The sequence below is a fragment of the Sorex araneus genome, chromosome 3 (genome assembly GCF_027595985.1).
Source record: "Sorex araneus isolate mSorAra2 chromosome 3, mSorAra2.pri, whole genome shotgun sequence".
Taxonomy (NCBI): Eukaryota; Metazoa; Chordata; class Mammalia; order Eulipotyphla; family Soricidae; genus Sorex; species Sorex araneus.
The window spans coordinates 28,217,086-28,235,030 of NC_073304.1; the positions used below are offsets into that span (position 1 = coordinate 28,217,086).

At 51.2% G+C, this 17,945-nt stretch overlaps 1 protein-coding gene across 4 annotated transcripts in view; it reads left to right on the plus strand.

The window, feature by feature from the left end:
* The window catches only part of DPF3 (double PHD fingers 3), a 295,548-nt gene that overhangs the window by 177,589 nt on the left and 100,014 nt on the right, over window positions 1-17,945 (plus strand). For 3 of the 4 annotated variants that reach the window (XM_055130025.1, XM_055130027.1, XM_055130026.1), the window contains exons 6-7: window positions 2,010-2,088; window positions 2,411-2,452. In XM_055130025.1, coding sequence (XP_054986000.1) covers window positions 2,010-2,088; window positions 2,411-2,452 — 121 coding nt within the window. The remainder of the gene's footprint in view (window positions 1-2,009; window positions 2,089-2,410; window positions 2,453-17,945) is intronic. The other variant, XM_012933613.2, reaches the window with a different exon arrangement.

The following is a 17,945-nucleotide window of genomic DNA, read 5'->3' on the forward strand; positions in this document are numbered from 1 at the left end:
CTTTCTGCCAACTGTGCCCCGGAAACTGGGTACTTCTAGCTCCTCCTCCTCCTCCTCCTCCTCTTCCCCCTCCTCCTCTCCCTCCCCCCCCTCCTCCTCCTCCTCCTCCAGCGGTATTTTCCTTCTCCCAGAGTCTGCTGTGGCCTTGTCATTCTGCTTGACTTGCTTTCACCTGCTCCGAAGCACTGTGACAGGCTGAGGGCTGCACCCGTCAAGCTGTCCCCGGTTTCGCCAAGGGGGGATGGGGGGTGCCAGGGCAGCTGGGGGTGACCACCCTCCGAGCCATGACAGGCGGGGCGGCCTGTCAGTGCCTTGGAGTGACTGCCAGCACCTCCTCACTCCCTCTCCTTGGGTCAGCTCTGAGTAATGAGGGCTGGGAGGTGGGGGCTGCAGGCTGGGATGTGCGTGCAGGAGTGGGGGGTGGAGGCAAAGAGGCAGGTGGGAGGGAGCATAGGGAGGGATGGAATTTTGTGATCAGTTTTAGAGCAACGACGAGCTGAGGAGGTGGTGGAGGTGGTAGTTTGGCAGGTGGTGTTGATTGTGACGTGTGTGCAAGCGTGTGTGTGTGTGTGTTTGTGTGTATGTGTGTGTATGTGTGTGTGAGAGACAGACAGACAGAGGGAGACAGAGACAGAGAGAGAGGAGAGAGAGAGACAGAGAGAGACAGAGAGGGGAGAGAGAGAGAGAGAGAGAGAGAGCGCCATCTCTGGCCTTTTGACCAGGTCTTCAGGGGCCACTCTTCTTGACCCACCTTGGGATTGCCCCCTCTTCCCTCTACTCCAGTTGCTGCCATGCTTGGTACATTTTTGTCTGTCCCTCAAGACCCCAGCAGCCTCTGTCCTTGGCTGGGACTTTACTCATTATCAGCGACTGGGGTGTTACCCACGTGACCCATGTGGGACTCACAAGGTTTAAAAATAAACCACGACAGTTCTGGTAACCACGCCCAGGGGCTGCCCAGCTGCCAATGCCCGGCCGCCCTCAGCTGTTCTTCAGGCCCGTGCTCGCTCCTCTCCCCTGCCCCAGCGTGTGCAGACCCCCTCTGAAAGGCATGCAGGCTGGGGAACTGGTCAGTGCTCTTGGTCACGGGCTGGAGGCTCGAGGTGACCAGGGAGGGAGACCTCGGTGCAGCCCCTTCCTGTGTGTGCCCAGCAGAGGTCTCGTCGGGGTCTGGGGTCTTGCCCCGGACCTGTGGGACATGCCAGGCTGGCTCTTGAGGGGTTGGATTGAGCACTGGAGCTTGGGTGTGTGTGTGACTGACTGCTGGACCCCCTCCCAATACACGCCACCCTTCATGGATGAGGACATGGGGTGGGCTTCTCGCTCAAAGACACCAGCACCTTGAAAGTAGACTATAGACCAAATATGATGGCCACTTTGTGCCTGTATTGCAAACTGTAACACCCAAAAGGAGAGTAAGAGGGAATGTGCCTGCCACAGAGGCAGGGGGTGGCAGGAGGGACACTGGGAACATTGGTGGTGGAGAATGGGCACTGGTGGAGGGATGGGTACTTTGAACATTGTCTGACTGAAACGTAATCATGAAAGTTTATAAGTCTGTAACTGTATCTCACGGTGATTCATTTAAAAAAGAAAAAAGAAAAGAAAAGAAAAAAAGGACCACCACCGAGGGCAGGCTGGGGGAGGAGATGGCGCAGGGAGGGTAGAACAGAGAATTCGGGGCATACAGGCATGGCTGTCCCTGCCTCTGGCCTGACCGTGCCTTTGGTCTCAGAGTGTCCCCGAACAAGTGAATTCTCTGTGGGGCGTCCGGCTCCTCATCTGTACCTAGGAGACGGGTCGGGAGAGGGGATGGGATGATAGAGGCCACACACCCTGGCCACTTGGGGGTGACACTCCTCTCCTGTAACCCGGGGTGGGAATCTGAGACCAGGCAGATGGGGGGTGGGGGCGGTGAGGTGCGCAGCCCCTCCCAGAGAAGATGCCCTCAGGAACTGCAGTTCTGCCTCCTCCTAATAACCAGCCTCCTGACCCCCGTGTCCCCCCAGGCCCGTGGCTCTGCAGGCGGCAGGAGGAGACATGACGCGGCGTCTCAGGAGGACCATGACAAACCGTACGTCTGTGACAGTAAGTACGAGCGGACGTTTCCCCACCCCCACCCCCTACCCCAGGCCTGGCCCGCCCTCCGCCGCCCCTGCTCAGCCTCACCCACGGCATCCTCTTGGGCCTGCATCTACTCGCATGCTTCCTCGTGCTGCCGCCGCTGCCACTGCTGCCGCCTCCCCATCCCCCTGTTTCTGCATGTAGGGGGAAGCAAGTTGGGGAGCCCCCACCCTGGGTACCCTGCTTCTCTCTCTGGCGGTGCCCGGCACCTCTCTGTGGCTTTTCCTCCGTCGCTCCTCCACTCGGTCTCCTTAAGATTCATCCTCGATTTCTTTCTCTGTTTCAGACAGTTACAAACAAAAGCATAATTCAAAATCCTCCGACAAAGGTACTTGGCTTCTGTGACTTTTCATTTGTTTCCCTTTCATGGCCTCCCTCTTTCCTGTCCTGCGGAGGACACGTTATGGATCTTTCTCTGGCGTGGACTCCGTGTACTTGAATGGCCCTCGATCCATCTCTAGTCTTTCTGCAGCCTTCAGAGACGTCTTTTGGATGGGTGACCGCTGGTGCTGTGGGCTTTGGGGTCTGCAGACGGGGCAGGGGAGAGCAAGAAGCAAGGCCCCCAGTAGCCGTTGGCATGTGTATGGAGTCTTTCTCATCCAGCAGAGCCCTGGTGCCAGGGTCAGCAAATTCGGGGAGAATGGAGGCCTGGGAGGAGGGGGGGATGTGGGGAACAGGGCGGTCACTGGGTGATACCTTTGCCCCCACTCTTTGCTAGCCTCTTCTGATTTCAAGAAACGGTTCTGAGCCTCCTGGAGTGATGGCCGGCTGGAGACCACTTTGCTGGCAGGACCTCAGTTCTGAGCACCTCAGTATCTGGGTGCCATGCACTGATGCCTCTTCCAGGCTGAGGAGAGAGCAGGGCATGGGGTTGTAGCCCTACCCCACGAGCTCTTGCTTCTAGAAGCTTCCCTCAGGTTCTGCTGCCTCCGAGCCTAGCATGCCAGAACCCAGCGACAGTGGTGCTAGGGATGGTCCTTCAGACCAGCTATCAGGGATGCCCCCCGGCTGCCTCAGGGACCCCAGCGTCTGCTTCCTCCTTTAAACGCTTTATTCTCTGCACCCCTGGCTAGGTGTCCTGCACTTGGCTGTCTCTCCCGTTTTCATTGGCTTCTCAGCTAGTACCCAGACACACATTTCCTGTGAAGGGGCCCTTCTTCCCTGCACGGCCCTCTCACTTCCTGCCTTCACTCCCCTGTCTCCCACACTTGTCTCTTGCTGCATTATCTCCACCACTGGCCCTAGTGTGTGTGTCTGGGGGGGTCCCCTCCCTCTTGCCTGCGCCCCTCTTTCTGTGCCAAGGCCTTGCCTCCCACCCTCTCCCCCACACTCCTGTGGCTTTGTTTAGAGGCTCTCCATGCCCTTTGTTCTTTCCTGTTTCCCTCCCCACAGGGTCGCTTCCTCCTCCTGTTTACCTTGTGCTGCTTGGGACGCCCCCTGGCAGGCCTGGTGTGGGCTGGCTCAAGCCTTGGCCTCTGGATTCTTGGCTCCCCGGCCCCCCGCTTCGTTCAGACTCCCTCTTCCTCACTTGGCAGGGCAAGGTCTTCTGGAGATCACCCTTCTCTCTTCTGGCTCTCTTCGGAAATTGTGTGGCAGCTCCGTGATTAATAGGCTTTATTTTTATCTGGTGCCCTTCAGACATGTGATCCTTTGGGATAGAAGTGACCTTTGGCAAGGTCACGAGGCCCACCCCCCCTATTCCCGAGTGGAGCAAGGAATGCTTTTAATAATCCTGAATGTGCCCTGAGTGGAGAGGTGTCTGGTCACCTCTTTGAATGTCCCTAGGGATTGTGTTACCAGGAGCTGCCCTTTCTTCCATGGTCCCAAGTGTGCAGCGAATGACTGTGTTTTTCTTAATAGAAACTGAGGTTTCTCTAGCCTCAAAGGCCCCCTTTGAGTTTGTGCTTATTTTCCCAACAAGTGGGTATCATTCATTCTGTCTCCATTGTAGACTCTCTGAGTCTCCCCTTGAATTCCAGGTTTATCCAGCCCACATCCCCTGGCCTCTGTAATGGCCTGTTTTAAATTCCCTTCCCGGGTTGCATTTAAACTCAGTGTTCCCTTTGGAAGTAGCACCAAGGTCAAGTGACTCAGAGGGTGACAGACACATTCCCTTGTTTACTTTACAGATGGGCTTTTAGCACAGCCTGGTCTGCAGAGAAGTCTTTGGCCACCCCCACATGCCACCTCCCTTCCTTCCCACCCAGTGCCTGTCCAGAGCCCCTCGGCAAGGCTGCTCCAACTTTGGGTTCCTTTCTGCCTATCCATCCACTGGATGCTTCCTCCTTTCACAGATCACTGTGTTTGGCCCTATTGGATCTCAATAAAGAGCTACAAGAGCATGTGACTTCAGTATACCAAATTCAATCAAGGCAGCTGTTCAGTCTCATTCTCCAGAATTGTGGTCCCTGCCATTTTTGTATTCACTATGGTTTGAGCTGCATGATCCTCACACCAGCTTTCCAGTTGTCTGTGGAAATGTTAGGCCAGCTTGAGCCTTCCCTCCTCTCAACAGAGTTAAGTGGAGGACTTGCACCCATTTTTTCAGACGTGATGTATTTAACCCTTCCCATGTATGTTCCTAAATACAGTTATCCCCACATGTTCTCAAGCTCAGCTTTCCTTTCAAGATGGGCGGTTGAAATATTATCTAGTTACTAACATCGGGTGATAGATAGTTTTTATGCTGCCTTTCACTCAGCCATTGAATTTATTCCATCTCAGAGAAATATTAAATCATCTGGACATAATTTATTTTTCACCCAATCCATGGCAATTGTGTGGAGGAATACTTCATTTCCCAGCATGTAACCCATCTCTATTAATTATCCTGAAAGTTGACCGAGTTTAGGATTGAAGTTCTCTTCCTTCTCTTGCAATCTCTTGCTGAAAGGACTGTTCATTGCCCACTGCATGTGATTTTGAGGAAAAGCCTTGGTCAGAGTGTGGAACTGGGTCACCCACATAAAGACAACCCAGTAGCTGTTTATTCAGATGCAGATTTCCAGGCTTCCTGCATCTGAATCACTGGAGGACGGGCCCAGGAACCTGTGTTTTGAAAAGCTCCTTAGGGGATAGGAGGAACACTGCCTTTTTTTTAAATAGATTATTTCCATTTTTTTTGGATATATATATTTTTTTATTTTATCACCATGTGGAAAGTTACAGAGTTCTCAGGTTTATGTCTCAGTGTCTCAGTTATACCGTATTCAAACACCATCCCTTCACCAGTGCCCATATTCCACCACCAAAATCCCCAGTATACCCCCCACCCCCTACCCCAACTGTATAACTGATGAATTTCACTTCATTTTCTCTTCACCTTGATTACGTTCCATATTTCAACACAAAACTCACTATTGTTGTGGGAGTTATACCCCCAAACAAGATAGCCCTACTAAGGAAGCATTTGATAATTAGTTTTCCATTAAAAGATTGTATGTTTTCAGGTTTTAGAAAAGGTCGCGCGGCCGCGTTATTCAGCCCACATTCGGCTCGGATGTGTCCCAGTCCCAAATCCCGGAGCCGTGTTAGTTGCTGCTCAGTGTCGCCAGGGCTCCATCTGGAGAAGATGTGCAGGCTGCACCTCCTCCTTCCGACTCCCCGGTGTTGTTGGCCCCAATTCGAGTTGCTCACCAGAATGCCTGGCCGCTTCTCTGTTGAATGTGGCAAGATGGCGCCGAGGGTGGGTCGAGGGCATGACTTCCGGCGCCCGGGACCACTTGGAGTTTGGGCTGGCGCCGCCACACTCCAGTCCCCCCCCCCCCCCCGCCCCCCGAGGTTCGGATGTATCCCAGTCCCAAATCCCAGAGCCGTGTTAGTTGCTGCTCAGGGAACACTGCCTTTTGAGCAAGACTAGTCTACTTTATTCAGATGCAAAGGCCTCTGGCTTTTGGCTTCTCAGCCCTTTTATTGTTCACTCTTTTACTTGCATCTGGAAACTCAAGTCTCCAGGAATCCTGTAGCTGGTCACTGGTCTGCACCTCTGTTTTATGCGATTCCTTTAGAATCTTTTCTTTTCAACTTTTGACATAAATCTCAGCAGTATAATATTGAACTCAGTGATCCTGCACTTGACTTTAATTTACTTAATAGCTTCAAATCCTAATAGTATCATTAGTCCCATTTTATAGGTGGGATGAAAAGTGGGGCTAGATATATGAAAGAAATCCTTAAGTTTGGGCCACTGGGAGTTTAAAAAATCCTCTTCAAGATATCGCCTCTTCTCATCCTAACTGCTGCCAACCGGGAGTTTCTTTGTGTGTTATTGGGGTAGACTCCTGATGGGACACCCACCTTTCTATCCTCTATGTTCAAAGAGCATCACAGCAAAGAAGGTGGTGGTGAGGGGGTGATCACTAGGGAAGGGAGAACCTTCTGTATGTAGGCATTAGCCAGCTGGGAGGCTAAAAATGTGCTCATTTTCCCCTTTTGCTGGGCCTAAGTAATTGGTTTGTGTAGGTTTTTCCTCATTTTTTCTTTAAAAATTGTTGAAATTAATTTAATTCCCTTGCTTTTGGTTTTTAGGCCATAGTCAGCAATGCTCAGGGATTACTCCTCGCTCTGCACTCAGGAATCACTCCTGGCATTGCTCAGGAAACCATATGAAGTGCTGAGGATCGAATCTGGGTTGGCCATGTGCAAGACAAGTGCTCGAGCCACTGTCCTATTGTTCCAGGCCTAAAAAATAATTTCAATGAATGATTAGTGGAAAGAAGACTTCACATACAGCCCACCCTCAAGAGTGTTTAAAATCTCCCATCCATATTGTTGTCAAGGGGCTACAGAGTTGTAAGCAGCGCTCTGGAGCTGGTTCGTCATGCTTAACAGAAGCTTTCTGCCTGTTGGTTAGCAATTTCCTATCTCCCTCTCTCTCCCGGTCCCTGGCAACACCATTCCACTCTTGGATGCTATCCATTCGACCATCTTAGAGACCTCATCTAGGGGAAATCATGCAGTATTTGCCTTTCTGTCGCAGGCTCATTTCACTTGGCATAATGGCCTCGGGGTTCATCCATGTGGCTGTACATCAAGGAATGGAGGAATAGGATTCCACTGTATATATATATATATATATATATATATATATATATATATATATATATATATATCCTGTTCTTTAGCCTTTCATCTCCTAAATTGGACCTTTAGGTTGTTTGCTTTCCGTGGCTATGGGGAATAATGCAGCAATATACATAGGGGTGCATATATCTCATTGAAACCCTGATTGCAATTCTTTTGGATAAATACTCAAGATTCGCTGGGATTACTGAATTCTTATGGTGATTCTGGGCTGGAGCGATAGCACAATGGGTAGGGAGTTTGCCTTGCACGTGGCCAACCCGGGTTCTATTCCCCCATCCCTCTTATGATACAGCTACCAAGAGTATCCCACCCACACAGCAGAGCCTGGCAAGCTACCCGTGGCATATTCAATGTGCCCAAAACAGTAACAACAAGTCTCACAATGGAGACGCTATTGGTGCCCACTCGAGCAAATCGATGAGCAAGGGGATGACAGTGATACAGTGATTCTACTTTGTCTTGTTTGAGGAACTATCAGGCTGTTTTCAGTGCTGCCTTCCTTTTCGTATTCCCACTCCCAGTGTCTGAGGGCTCCCGGAATCCACATCCTCACTTTTATTTGTCTTTGGTTCTCACATCTTTCTAACCATGGGGTGAACTCCTACTTGCGCCATTCACAGCTCTCAGAGTGCAGCGATAAGCATTTTTCATCTGCTGTTTCTGCACATCTCGGCACTAACTTGGAGAACAGGAGCAGCTGACCTCCTGGGTGAAGAAACTGAGGCTCGAGAGGTGAAGGACTTACCTGTCCAAGGTTCAGACATAGCTGATTAATGCCAAAGCTGGGATAGGGTCCTGGTTTCTTCAGCCCAGAGCTGACCCAGCCCAGGACATCACCATGCAAATTGTAGCTTTAAACAAGCATCCTATTCTAGGGCTTGCTTTTTTGAGAATTGAAGGGAGGAAAAAAGAAACTGCTCTTTAAAAAGGAATGAATGAGGGGCCAAGGAGTAGCTCAGAGGGCTGGAGCACAAACCTGGTGTGAATAACGTTGTGTGCTTGATCCCGGGCACCCACAGGCCATCCTCCAGCATTACCAAGTGTATCTCTGGAGGCCCCTAGCTCATAAGGGCCTGGCTGGCACATCCGAGGGCCTGAGTACTGAACCATCCAATGGTTCAATACTTGGTTGGCCAAGTATTTCCAGGAGTGGCCCTCGTGCCCCACTGAGCACTGCTTGGGAGCCCTTCCCAGGAATAAATGAATGGGCGTGTGCCCCCTTTTATGTGAGCTGAATCTCTGCCCACTTAAAAAAATTTTTTTTATTGAATCACCATGAGATAGTTACAAGCTTTCATGTTTGGGTTACAATCTCACAATGATCAAACACCCATCCCTCCACCAGTACACATTCCCCCACCACCATTATCCCCTTTCCCACCCTCCCCCTGCCTCCATGGCAGACAATATTCCCCATACTCTCTCTCTACTTTTGGGCATTATGGTTCACAGCACAGACACTGAGAGGTCATCATGTTTGGTCCATTATCTATTTTCGGCACACATCTCCCATCCCAGCTGATTCCTCCAGCCATCATTTTCTTAGTGATCCCTTCTCTATTCCATCTACCTTTTCCCCTCTGCTCATGAAGGAGAATTCCAGCTATGGGGCAATCCTCCTGGCCCTTGTATTTACTGTCCTTGGGTGTCAGCCTCATGTGATGTTATCCTATACTTCACAAATGAGTGCAGTCCTTCTATGTCTGTCCCTCTCTTTCTGACTCATTTCACTAAGCATGATACTCTCCATGTCTATCCATTTTTAAGAAAATTTCATGACTTCATCTCTCCTAACAGCTGCATGGTATTCCATTGTATAGACGTACTAAAGTTTCTTTAACCAGTCATCTGTTCTAGGGCACTTGGGTTGTTTCCAGATTTTGACTATTATGAACAGTGCTACAATGAACATATAGGTACAGATGTCAGTTCTACTGTGCTTTTTTGCAGGGTCATATGGAAGCTCAATTTCTAGTTTTTGAAAGACTGTCCGTAATGTTTTCCAGAAAGGCTGGACTGCTCTGCCCACTTTGGACAGAGGAGCTGGCTGGAGACAGCTATACAAGGTGGATTCTGAATTTGAGCTTTTAAAATTTAAATGGGACTGGAGCCATAGCACAGCGGGTAGGGCATTTGCCTTGCATGTGCCCAACCCAGGTTCGATTTCTTTGTCCCTCTCAGAGAGCCTGGCAAGCTACTGAGAGTATCCTCCTGCACAGCAGAGCCTGGCAAGCTACTTGTGGCATATTCGATATGCCAAAAACAGTAACAAGTCTCACAATGGGACATTACTGGTGCTCGCTTGAGCAAACCGATGAACAACTGGAAGACAGTGCTACAGTGCTAAAATTTAAATGTATTAAAATTGCTTCCTCCCCCACCTCCCCTCATCCCTCTTAAAGTAGGTCATTTGGGTGGATCAGTGACAAAAGGGGACTGACTAGCCGTGACTGTAGGCAAGCTAGGAAGAAGGCTCACCTCTGAGCCCAGTGGTGTCCTCAGTGCTGCCCACTCAGCGCCTGTGTCCATCAGAAGTGGTCTCCCCTTCACACTCATCCCATGGACGTGCATTAGCATTGTGTGGCCTACGACTCAACATGTGGCCCCTCAGGGTCCCGTCCCTATAGAAAGTCATGGCAGGTTGACTGTCTCTTTGGGCTACGTCAGACTTAGGCTTTGGGTTCCCTCTAAAATGTCTTGGTGTTGGCAAACTGCAAGGAGAAGGGTAAAAAGGCAAAACTCTAAGGGTCGAGGCCCAAGGCTGTCCCTGGTATTCGTTTCCTCAGTCGACATGTGAAGAGACATGAGACTCAGACCCCTTTCCCTGACTGGACTCTCCTCCACTGGGGGCCCCTTTCTTTCCCGACTGAAACTGATCAATGAGAGGCTTTTCCCAGGAGACACACGTGGTGGACTGTGGGTACTTATGGAAACACTGCGTCATGGGGGTGGTTGGATCCGTGTGTGGGGTTACACACAGCCTACACCCAGGCAGCCCCAGAAAATCTGCCTGACTTCAACCTCCTTAAAATCACTCTGGCGTTTCCCAAACCTGAGTGCACAGAGACAAGCAGATGAAAATTGCAGTTTCATTTCAATCTTGTTTTGTTCTTGAAAGCAGGAGAGGCCCCCAATGTCCGAAGCTCACGTGCTGCAGTTTTGAGCTGTGGTGGAGAAGCCAAGCCAGTGGGCTTCAGGCGAGCTGCCCAGTCCCTGCGGGCAAGCCAGGCCCAGCCTTCTGGCCATTATCTTGCAGGTCCATGAGGTAGGGTAAGCATCAGGCTCCAGAAAGGAGGGTTTGTTACCCCTCTGGATGGGGCTCTGTCCCCTGAAGCGTGAGTGTGTGACTTACAGCAAAGCTGGTCTTTGAAATATTTCAGTGTCATCATGTCTTGGGCACATAGGTGGCTGGGATACGAGCACGACTCAGAGAAACAGGGCTAGGGAGAAGCCCAAGTTTCTCATTTCTTTTCTCTCTTGGCTTCTTCTGTTCATCCTGTCCCTCTAGCACTTTCTAGAAGCTTTCTAGTCACTAGGTTTGCATTTTCTGGACTATAACCCATATCCTCACCAATTATCTTCTCATTCACTGGGAACCTTGTTCTTAAGCTGGCTATCACCTGATGCTGACATTTTTGGCAAGAGATTCTTATTAAGATGTGGATGACCCAACACAGGTAGTGATAAGCATTTGTAGATATTTTTATTTAAGTGAAATCAGAAATGACAGATCTGCAGAACAGGAAACTCATCATCCTTCTTCTTGGAGATAACTACCATTTTGCTTGGTTTTTAGATTATTCTAGAATTCTGTCCCCTAATACATGTGGACATGAATACATGCATGTGCATACCTACCCACTCACAAACACCCCCTTGCCCTTTGACAATCATACAACTGATGCATGATACTATTTTTATGATGCTCCCCTCCCCTAGATGAGAAACATCTACCATATTACTAAAGGCACTTAATAATCCTTTTTTAGTGCTACATGGTGTTCTGTTATAAGCACATACCCCACCTGACCCAATCTTTTTTTTTCTTTCTATATTTAGAATGTTCATCTTTAAAAACAAGATTGCAGTTCTATCTTAGCACTATGATAATATTTCCTAGAAGCAGTGTAGTGAGGTCAGAAGGCCGGGTGCCAGGACTTTGATTGAGCTTATTTCAGATCATGGTGGATATAGGGAAGTGGGCAGCCTGGTCAGTACCACCAGGGTAGGCGGATCTGGGGGAAGAGGATGAGGTGTACTTCGGAAGGAGCAGACCCAGGTCAGATTGTGGCTCCACGAGTAGTTGTCTGCGGTTTCCCGAAAGTTCTGTTATTGCTGGAGTCTACATGTCCTGAGGGGGCTATGGGGATGTGGTGGGAGGTGACAGGCCAGGGGCTGCATGTGGGATGTGCCTGAAGCATGCTTCTCCCACCCAGCCTTCTCCTGGATTCTCCTGTCTCCAATGTAGTTGGAAAGATAAGGCAGATTTCGGGAAGAGATAAAACAACTGTAGGTCTGAGCTTGTGTATGTGGACATGTGTGTATCTGTGTATATAAAGGGCTCTGCAGGTTCTCAGTGAGCCAGTATTAAATGGAGCACACTGTATTAAGTGTCCAGGGATTGTGGTATGCATGTGGCAATAAGAGAAATGGCGAACGTTTGTTGGTTTAGTTTTTGTATTATAGGCCTGGGATGTTTGATAGGACTCACCTATATTCCTTTGTGAACACTTGTCAAAGTGCCATGAACTAGATGGTATAATTACGCTAAATAGAAAAGGGTTGATGTACTTTCCCGAGGTCACACAGTAAGTGGCCGAACCAGGAATTGGTCTCTCTTTATACCCAATCTCCCATCTCACTTCTCCTTTCCCTCTCTACCCCTAACACACATCTTCCTGGGCTCTTACCTGGCATAGATCTCTGTGATCTGCCTTACCTGACAGATTTCTGGGATTCCCCTTGCCTGATATAAATTTCTGGGATATGCCTCATTGGTATAGACTTCTCGGATCTGCCTTACCTGTCCTGGATTTCTGGGATCTGTCTTTCCTGGGGTAAAAGGTTGGTTGCAGTTTGCAGGCTCCCTTGCACTGGAGCCTCCGAGGATAAGGATCTGGTCCCTTCAGCTTGCGTTCCAGCTCTGGCCCAGTGGTTGCTCCCAAAATATTGGTGAAAGTGAAACAAAAGAGTGTCCAGTTTGGCCAAAGTAGAGAATTGGGGTAAGAAGCTGGGGGAGGTGGTGGACACAGTTAGAGAAGGATTTGTGGGGAACACTAGGCCATGCTGTAGGGATTGGCTTGTACAGATGATGGGGAATCGTGACCCCAGAGATATCTCTGGAAGTGTTCATCCATGAGCCTCTCTGTTTACGGGAGAGAGCTTGATGGCTGCCAGGAGAAAACAGGAAGCCTAGAAGGTGGTGGCAGAGAGAGCATGGGCAGGCCAGGAAGAGTGATGAAGGAAAAATGCATAGACACTGGCTAGGTACAGACAGGATGTGGGATATGAGAGGGAGGGAGGAAGGTGGCAGTGATGACCCTGGAGAGGCTGAGAGCGGGTAGGAGAGAAAGTGGGAGAATCTGGTTATGCTACCCTACAAGTAGAAGGATACGGGGACTTGTGGGAGGGATGAACCTTTGCCCTATGAGTTTGTGCAAATAGCAGGGGATCCAGGTAGAAATATGTAGCAGAGACTAATGGACCTTCATTACCCCAAAGTTCATGGATAACTTAGACAGATGGAGGAAGACGAGGGTTTAGCTCCGATGAAGATCCATGAGACACTCTGGAGACACACATGTGCACATGCTCACCTCTCAGCCACATTTATGCCAGTTTCTATGGTACTTAAGATATGGCCATGCTTTGATAATGGCTCTGACATATTATCTTTTTCTGTTTATCTGCAATGAACTTACCGTCCATGCAAAAGTAAGCTGTTAGTATTTATTTCTTCTGTAACCCAAGTTAAGGGTTAAAGGTGCTCTTAGTCGACACCCACGTTGGGCTCCCAGTGCATGTTTTGCCCAGGCTGCTGGAGGTCCCAGGACCAGGGAGAGCATCTGACCAAATTCAACCAATGACTGAAACATGTGCATGTTGGCAGGGTACAGTTGTATACCAGGAACTGTGTTCAGCACTTTTTCTAGTATGGGCGCATCCAGTTCTTACTCTCTCCACATGAAGTTCAAATAGTTTTCATGAGCCAGGAAATAGAGGACTGGAAAGGTGATAGAACCTGCCCAACACCCCTGAGCCAATGAGCCAGCCCCAGAAGACTTCCCCAGAATTCTGTTCCCTTATTCCCCAGTAGTGTGGGGAAGAGTTCCATGACACATGCCTTGCTTTGTGGAGGGAATTTAGGAATTTCTGAGTTTCTCTGCTGACATTCCTGGTCAGAGTAGACCAGTGTCAGGAAATGGAAGGTTTGCCATGCATCTTGGTTTCTCCTGTTTTCAAGCTCTCTTTTGCATTGAGCACATTCCTGCAATAAGCAGGGTGCCCTCCTCCTCTAAACACCTGGGTCTTGGCATTTGGTCAGTGATGGCTCTGAGCTGATTCCTGATAGAGGTCAGTGCCAGACATTGACGTATCACACCCTCCCCTACCCCTACTGCAGATCTCTCTTCCTATCCAGAGGAATTCTATTTATAGCAGTAATCAGTGGGGCCAGAGACTCAGTCTGGGGGTTACTCACAAGCAGGTGGACCCTGCTTCAAATCCCTCAGAGGGCCTCCCGAGTCCTGCTGGGGTTACTCCAGAGCACAGAGGCAGCCATGACCCCTGAGCATGTCCAGGTGTGGCCTCCAAGCCCACTCCCCCAATGAACAACAACAAACTCCAGAACCAGCACCATTAGCGAGGACCAAGGGTGGACTGGGAGGAGAATTGGTGACGGGGAACACCTGGCTGAGACTGGGTGGGGAGCAGGTGGGGGTTAGGCAGACCCCAGGAAGATTTAATGATGGAAATTCTCTTATAATTGAAGAACTACTTGCTCTAGAAGACACAAGGAGCCTAGGAAGATTGCAGAGAAAACAGTGTCTTGTCTTGTTTGGGGGCCCTCCCAGGAAGTGGTCAGGGCACCCAAAGGCCTCTCTTGATGCTGCTCATCAATCCAGCCCTAGAGTTCAGTGCTCAGGCCTGGCAATGGGATATTTCTTGGGTCCAGCAGTGCTGAGGGTCACTAAGACCACCCTGCTGTACTTGGAGTGCCATAGGATACACTCAGTACCTCATACATGCAAGGCTATGTACTCTAGCCCCCCTTGTTTCTCTCCCTGACCCAGAAAAAAGATCTTAAAGGCAAGGGTGGAGGGATTTTGAGGCCATTTGAACCTGACTCCTTACGTGACAGATGGAGAAGCAGGAAGAGAAAGTATGGTATCTGCAGGGGATGCACCTGGTGGATTTTCGTCCCAGCCAATGCAGCATTGACGACTCCAGGATCCCCCATGCTGCTGGCCTCTTTACGCAGAGCAGGGTGTGTGTGAGTGTAGGGTAGAAAGAAGGCTCTTCTGGGTAAGGGGTGGCTGGGCTTGCCCAAGGGCTGCTTCGTATTAATGGCAGGACCAGAATGCCTAGAAGCTTCCTCTGTCCGCTGAGCTCACAGAGCACCATGGACTCTTGAGAAAAGTCTTCGCATTCCCAAGAGTGGGGGCTAATGTCCCACCCCGAGAGCACAGAGCTGGGCTGACTGCTCCCCTGGGCTGCAGCCTGAGCCAAGTTAATGTGTGTCGTTTCTTACTCTGTGCTTCTCACCAAGTGTCAGTGGTGCGTGATCTTCCATCCGGCAGAGGGTTCTGCAGGAAGAAGATGAGGGGCTGTTGGGGAAGCATGGGGAGTCCCAAGTGTCTTGGAACCAGGCTCAGTAAATTGGGGCTCTGGCAAGTTGGACTCGGCTCTGCTTGCAAGCCCAATGGTGGGGCATGACAATGGGATGATATGGGGGTTTCGGCAGCACCAACCAGCAACGGAGGAGCAGGAGAAGCCTGGGAGAGAGGTGGGTCACTCTGTGCCTGCCTAGAGCCCCTAGAGAGATGGACCAGACCCCTCCTTCCTGCTCCTCACCCTCCACTCCCCTGCTGGTGCTTCCCCTGGGCTCAACTCTGGGGACACAGAGAACAAAGGGCTCCGGAGCTCAGCCGAAGGCCCCAGGACAGGTCAGATGGAGAAAGCCAAGGACCTTGCAGTCAGCCAGAGCAGAGTTCAAATCCTGCCTCTGCCTGTAGAACTGGGCTTCAACTTTTTTTTTTTTTTCTGACTCAGTCCCATCTGTAAAATGGGACAAATGAGCCAGTGTGCCAACCAGCATAGAGTCATCGACCTGTGCAGGGGGGACCTGCTGTGGGGACTGGACAGCCCAGAACAGGGCGCTCCAGAGGGCAGGAGCTGCCTGCTCCTCCTCGCTCTACCTGGTGCCACAGGGCGGAGGTGGGAATGAGATGCGCCCAGGTGGCTCCCAAGGCCCTGCTTTGTCTTTTGGACACTCATCCCGTAATTGCTTTCTGTCCCTGCTCTCAGTCTCTTGGAAACCACTGGCTCAGATACCCACTGCGTGCTCCAAGTTGGGCTGATGAAAATGTGCCAGAGTCATTAAGTTATCAGTGGGGAAGGCGGCCGCTTCCCCGGCAGGAAGGATTCTGCGTCTGCTGCAGCCGGCTTTGTTCCCACAAACTGCCCCGGGGTCCTCCCACCTCTTCTTCATCCCCCTGCTTCTTTCCCCCACTCTCCCCACCAACCCCCCCTTCACCTCTCCACTGCCGCCCTCAGATGAGGCAGTGGAGCCGGGCTGGGGTGTGTGTGTGTGTGTGTGGGGGGGGGGGGTTGCAGTCAATATTCCGGGCAGCACTGAAGGCATTTCCAACTCCTGCCAGGAGCTCTTGCCTGGAGGACCGGGCTCCAGCATGGGCAGTGGGCAAGCAGGATTTCTGCAGCTTGACAGATGGACCCGCCCCGGGGGAAGGCGAGAGAGGCGGTGAGCGGGACCTTCTGCACCATCCCAACATTCCCTGCCACGCGAGCCGTGCCAGGCACGTGGCATCCAGGTGCCGCTGGCCAAGGTGAAAAGAAGGAGCTGGGGTGCTGTGGACAGGCAAGCCTGGCTGCTCCCCGGGGTGTCGGCTGCCAGGTGCCTGCCGCCGGGAGCTCGCACGCAGGATGGAGATGGGGCCGGGCGGAGAGGGGCACAGCCGTCTCTGAATGCTCCAGCAGTCTCGGGGCGCCGTCTGATTCTGCACGACAGATCATTGCCGAGTGAGATTGCTGACATGATAAAAGGAGAGCAGATGGCTCTCATACTTGATTTTCAGAATCTGTCTTTCCCCGCACCCTCTTTTCCTTGTAACTCCATCGCCCCAGACTTTAGGGGAGAGCTGACGAGACCCCCACCCCACCCCCCACTCTTTCGAGCTTTATTTCCCTGGGCTCTGCGTGGATGGGAGGGAAGGTGGGGTGGGGATAACCGTGATGAGGAGTGAGACTGGCTCCGAGCTAGGCTTGGAGTGTCCTCCTGTGTTTTCCTCCCAAACGCTGAGGTTGATGTGTTGGGATTATTCCTGTTCTCCAGAGAAGAGACAAAAGCACAGAGAGGTCTGGCGACTGACCCAGGATCCCACAGCCACAGCGATGCAAATTTGAGGGCAGGTGGTCCAGATCTGCTATCTCCCTTCCCTGCCTTGCTTGTGACCCTGCCTCTCTGAGGGCAGGGCAGTGGGTAGCACTGGCACGGCTGCTGCTGAGTGGCTCACTGCTCTGGCCAGGCCTTCATGGGTACCTCTGGGCAGCGGGGAACCTAGGCAGCTTTTACAAGCCCAGGTTGACTGTTGAGAAAGCCACAGCCTAGATCCCCGCCCCAGCACTGGTAGGCTTGTAGGATCCACTACAGAATCCACAGGGCTTGTTGCAGAACAGGACTGAGGGGCCCTTTGTTCAATGAGTTATAAAGAATTCTGCTGGGGGCAGGGAGATAGGAGAGTGGGTAGGGTACTTGCTTTGCACCTGGCCCGTCCTGGTTTGATCCCTGGTACCCCCAAATGGTCACCTGAGTCCGCTAGGAATGATCTCTGAGCACAGAGCCAAGAGTAAACCCTAAGCATACCAGGTATGATCTGTAAACAAAACCAAAAAAAAAAAAAAAAAGGAATTTCAGCAAAGAGCTGGGGACCAGGTTCAATTCCTAGCCACACATGGTCCCCGGATCACTGCGGGCATGTGCTGGGTGGTGCCAACACTAGCATTCAAATGATGACCGGATTGACGGAGAATCAGTAGATGTGGCCCCATGAGCACTGCTTGGTTGACACTCTCCCCTCAAAAGGAAAAGAGGAGAGAGAACTCCAAGGTGATGATGACCAAGTATGAAACCCGGGGTGGGCTCTTGCGGGCAGGAATCCTCTCTGGGTGCAGGCTGCTCCACCGTGGAGCTGACCCCCAAGTGTTCGGTCTGGCAGGAGCGGATCCTAAATACAGACGGGGAACCAGGATGTCAGTTTCCCTCTCTTCCCAGCTGGCTAGAGCAGGATCTGCTGGGCATCGCTCTCCATCTAAGTGCAGCTATCTGATCAGATGCATTCCAGCCCCAATAAATCAGCCATCTCCTATCCCTTGGTTGAAGTCATTCAAAGGACTGGGACTTGGGTCACAAGCCCTGTTTGGGGGTCAGACTTCTCACTCCATTATCTTCGATCCCTCTCTACGCTGCCTTTCTCACTCCCCTCCCTCCTGTCTCCTTC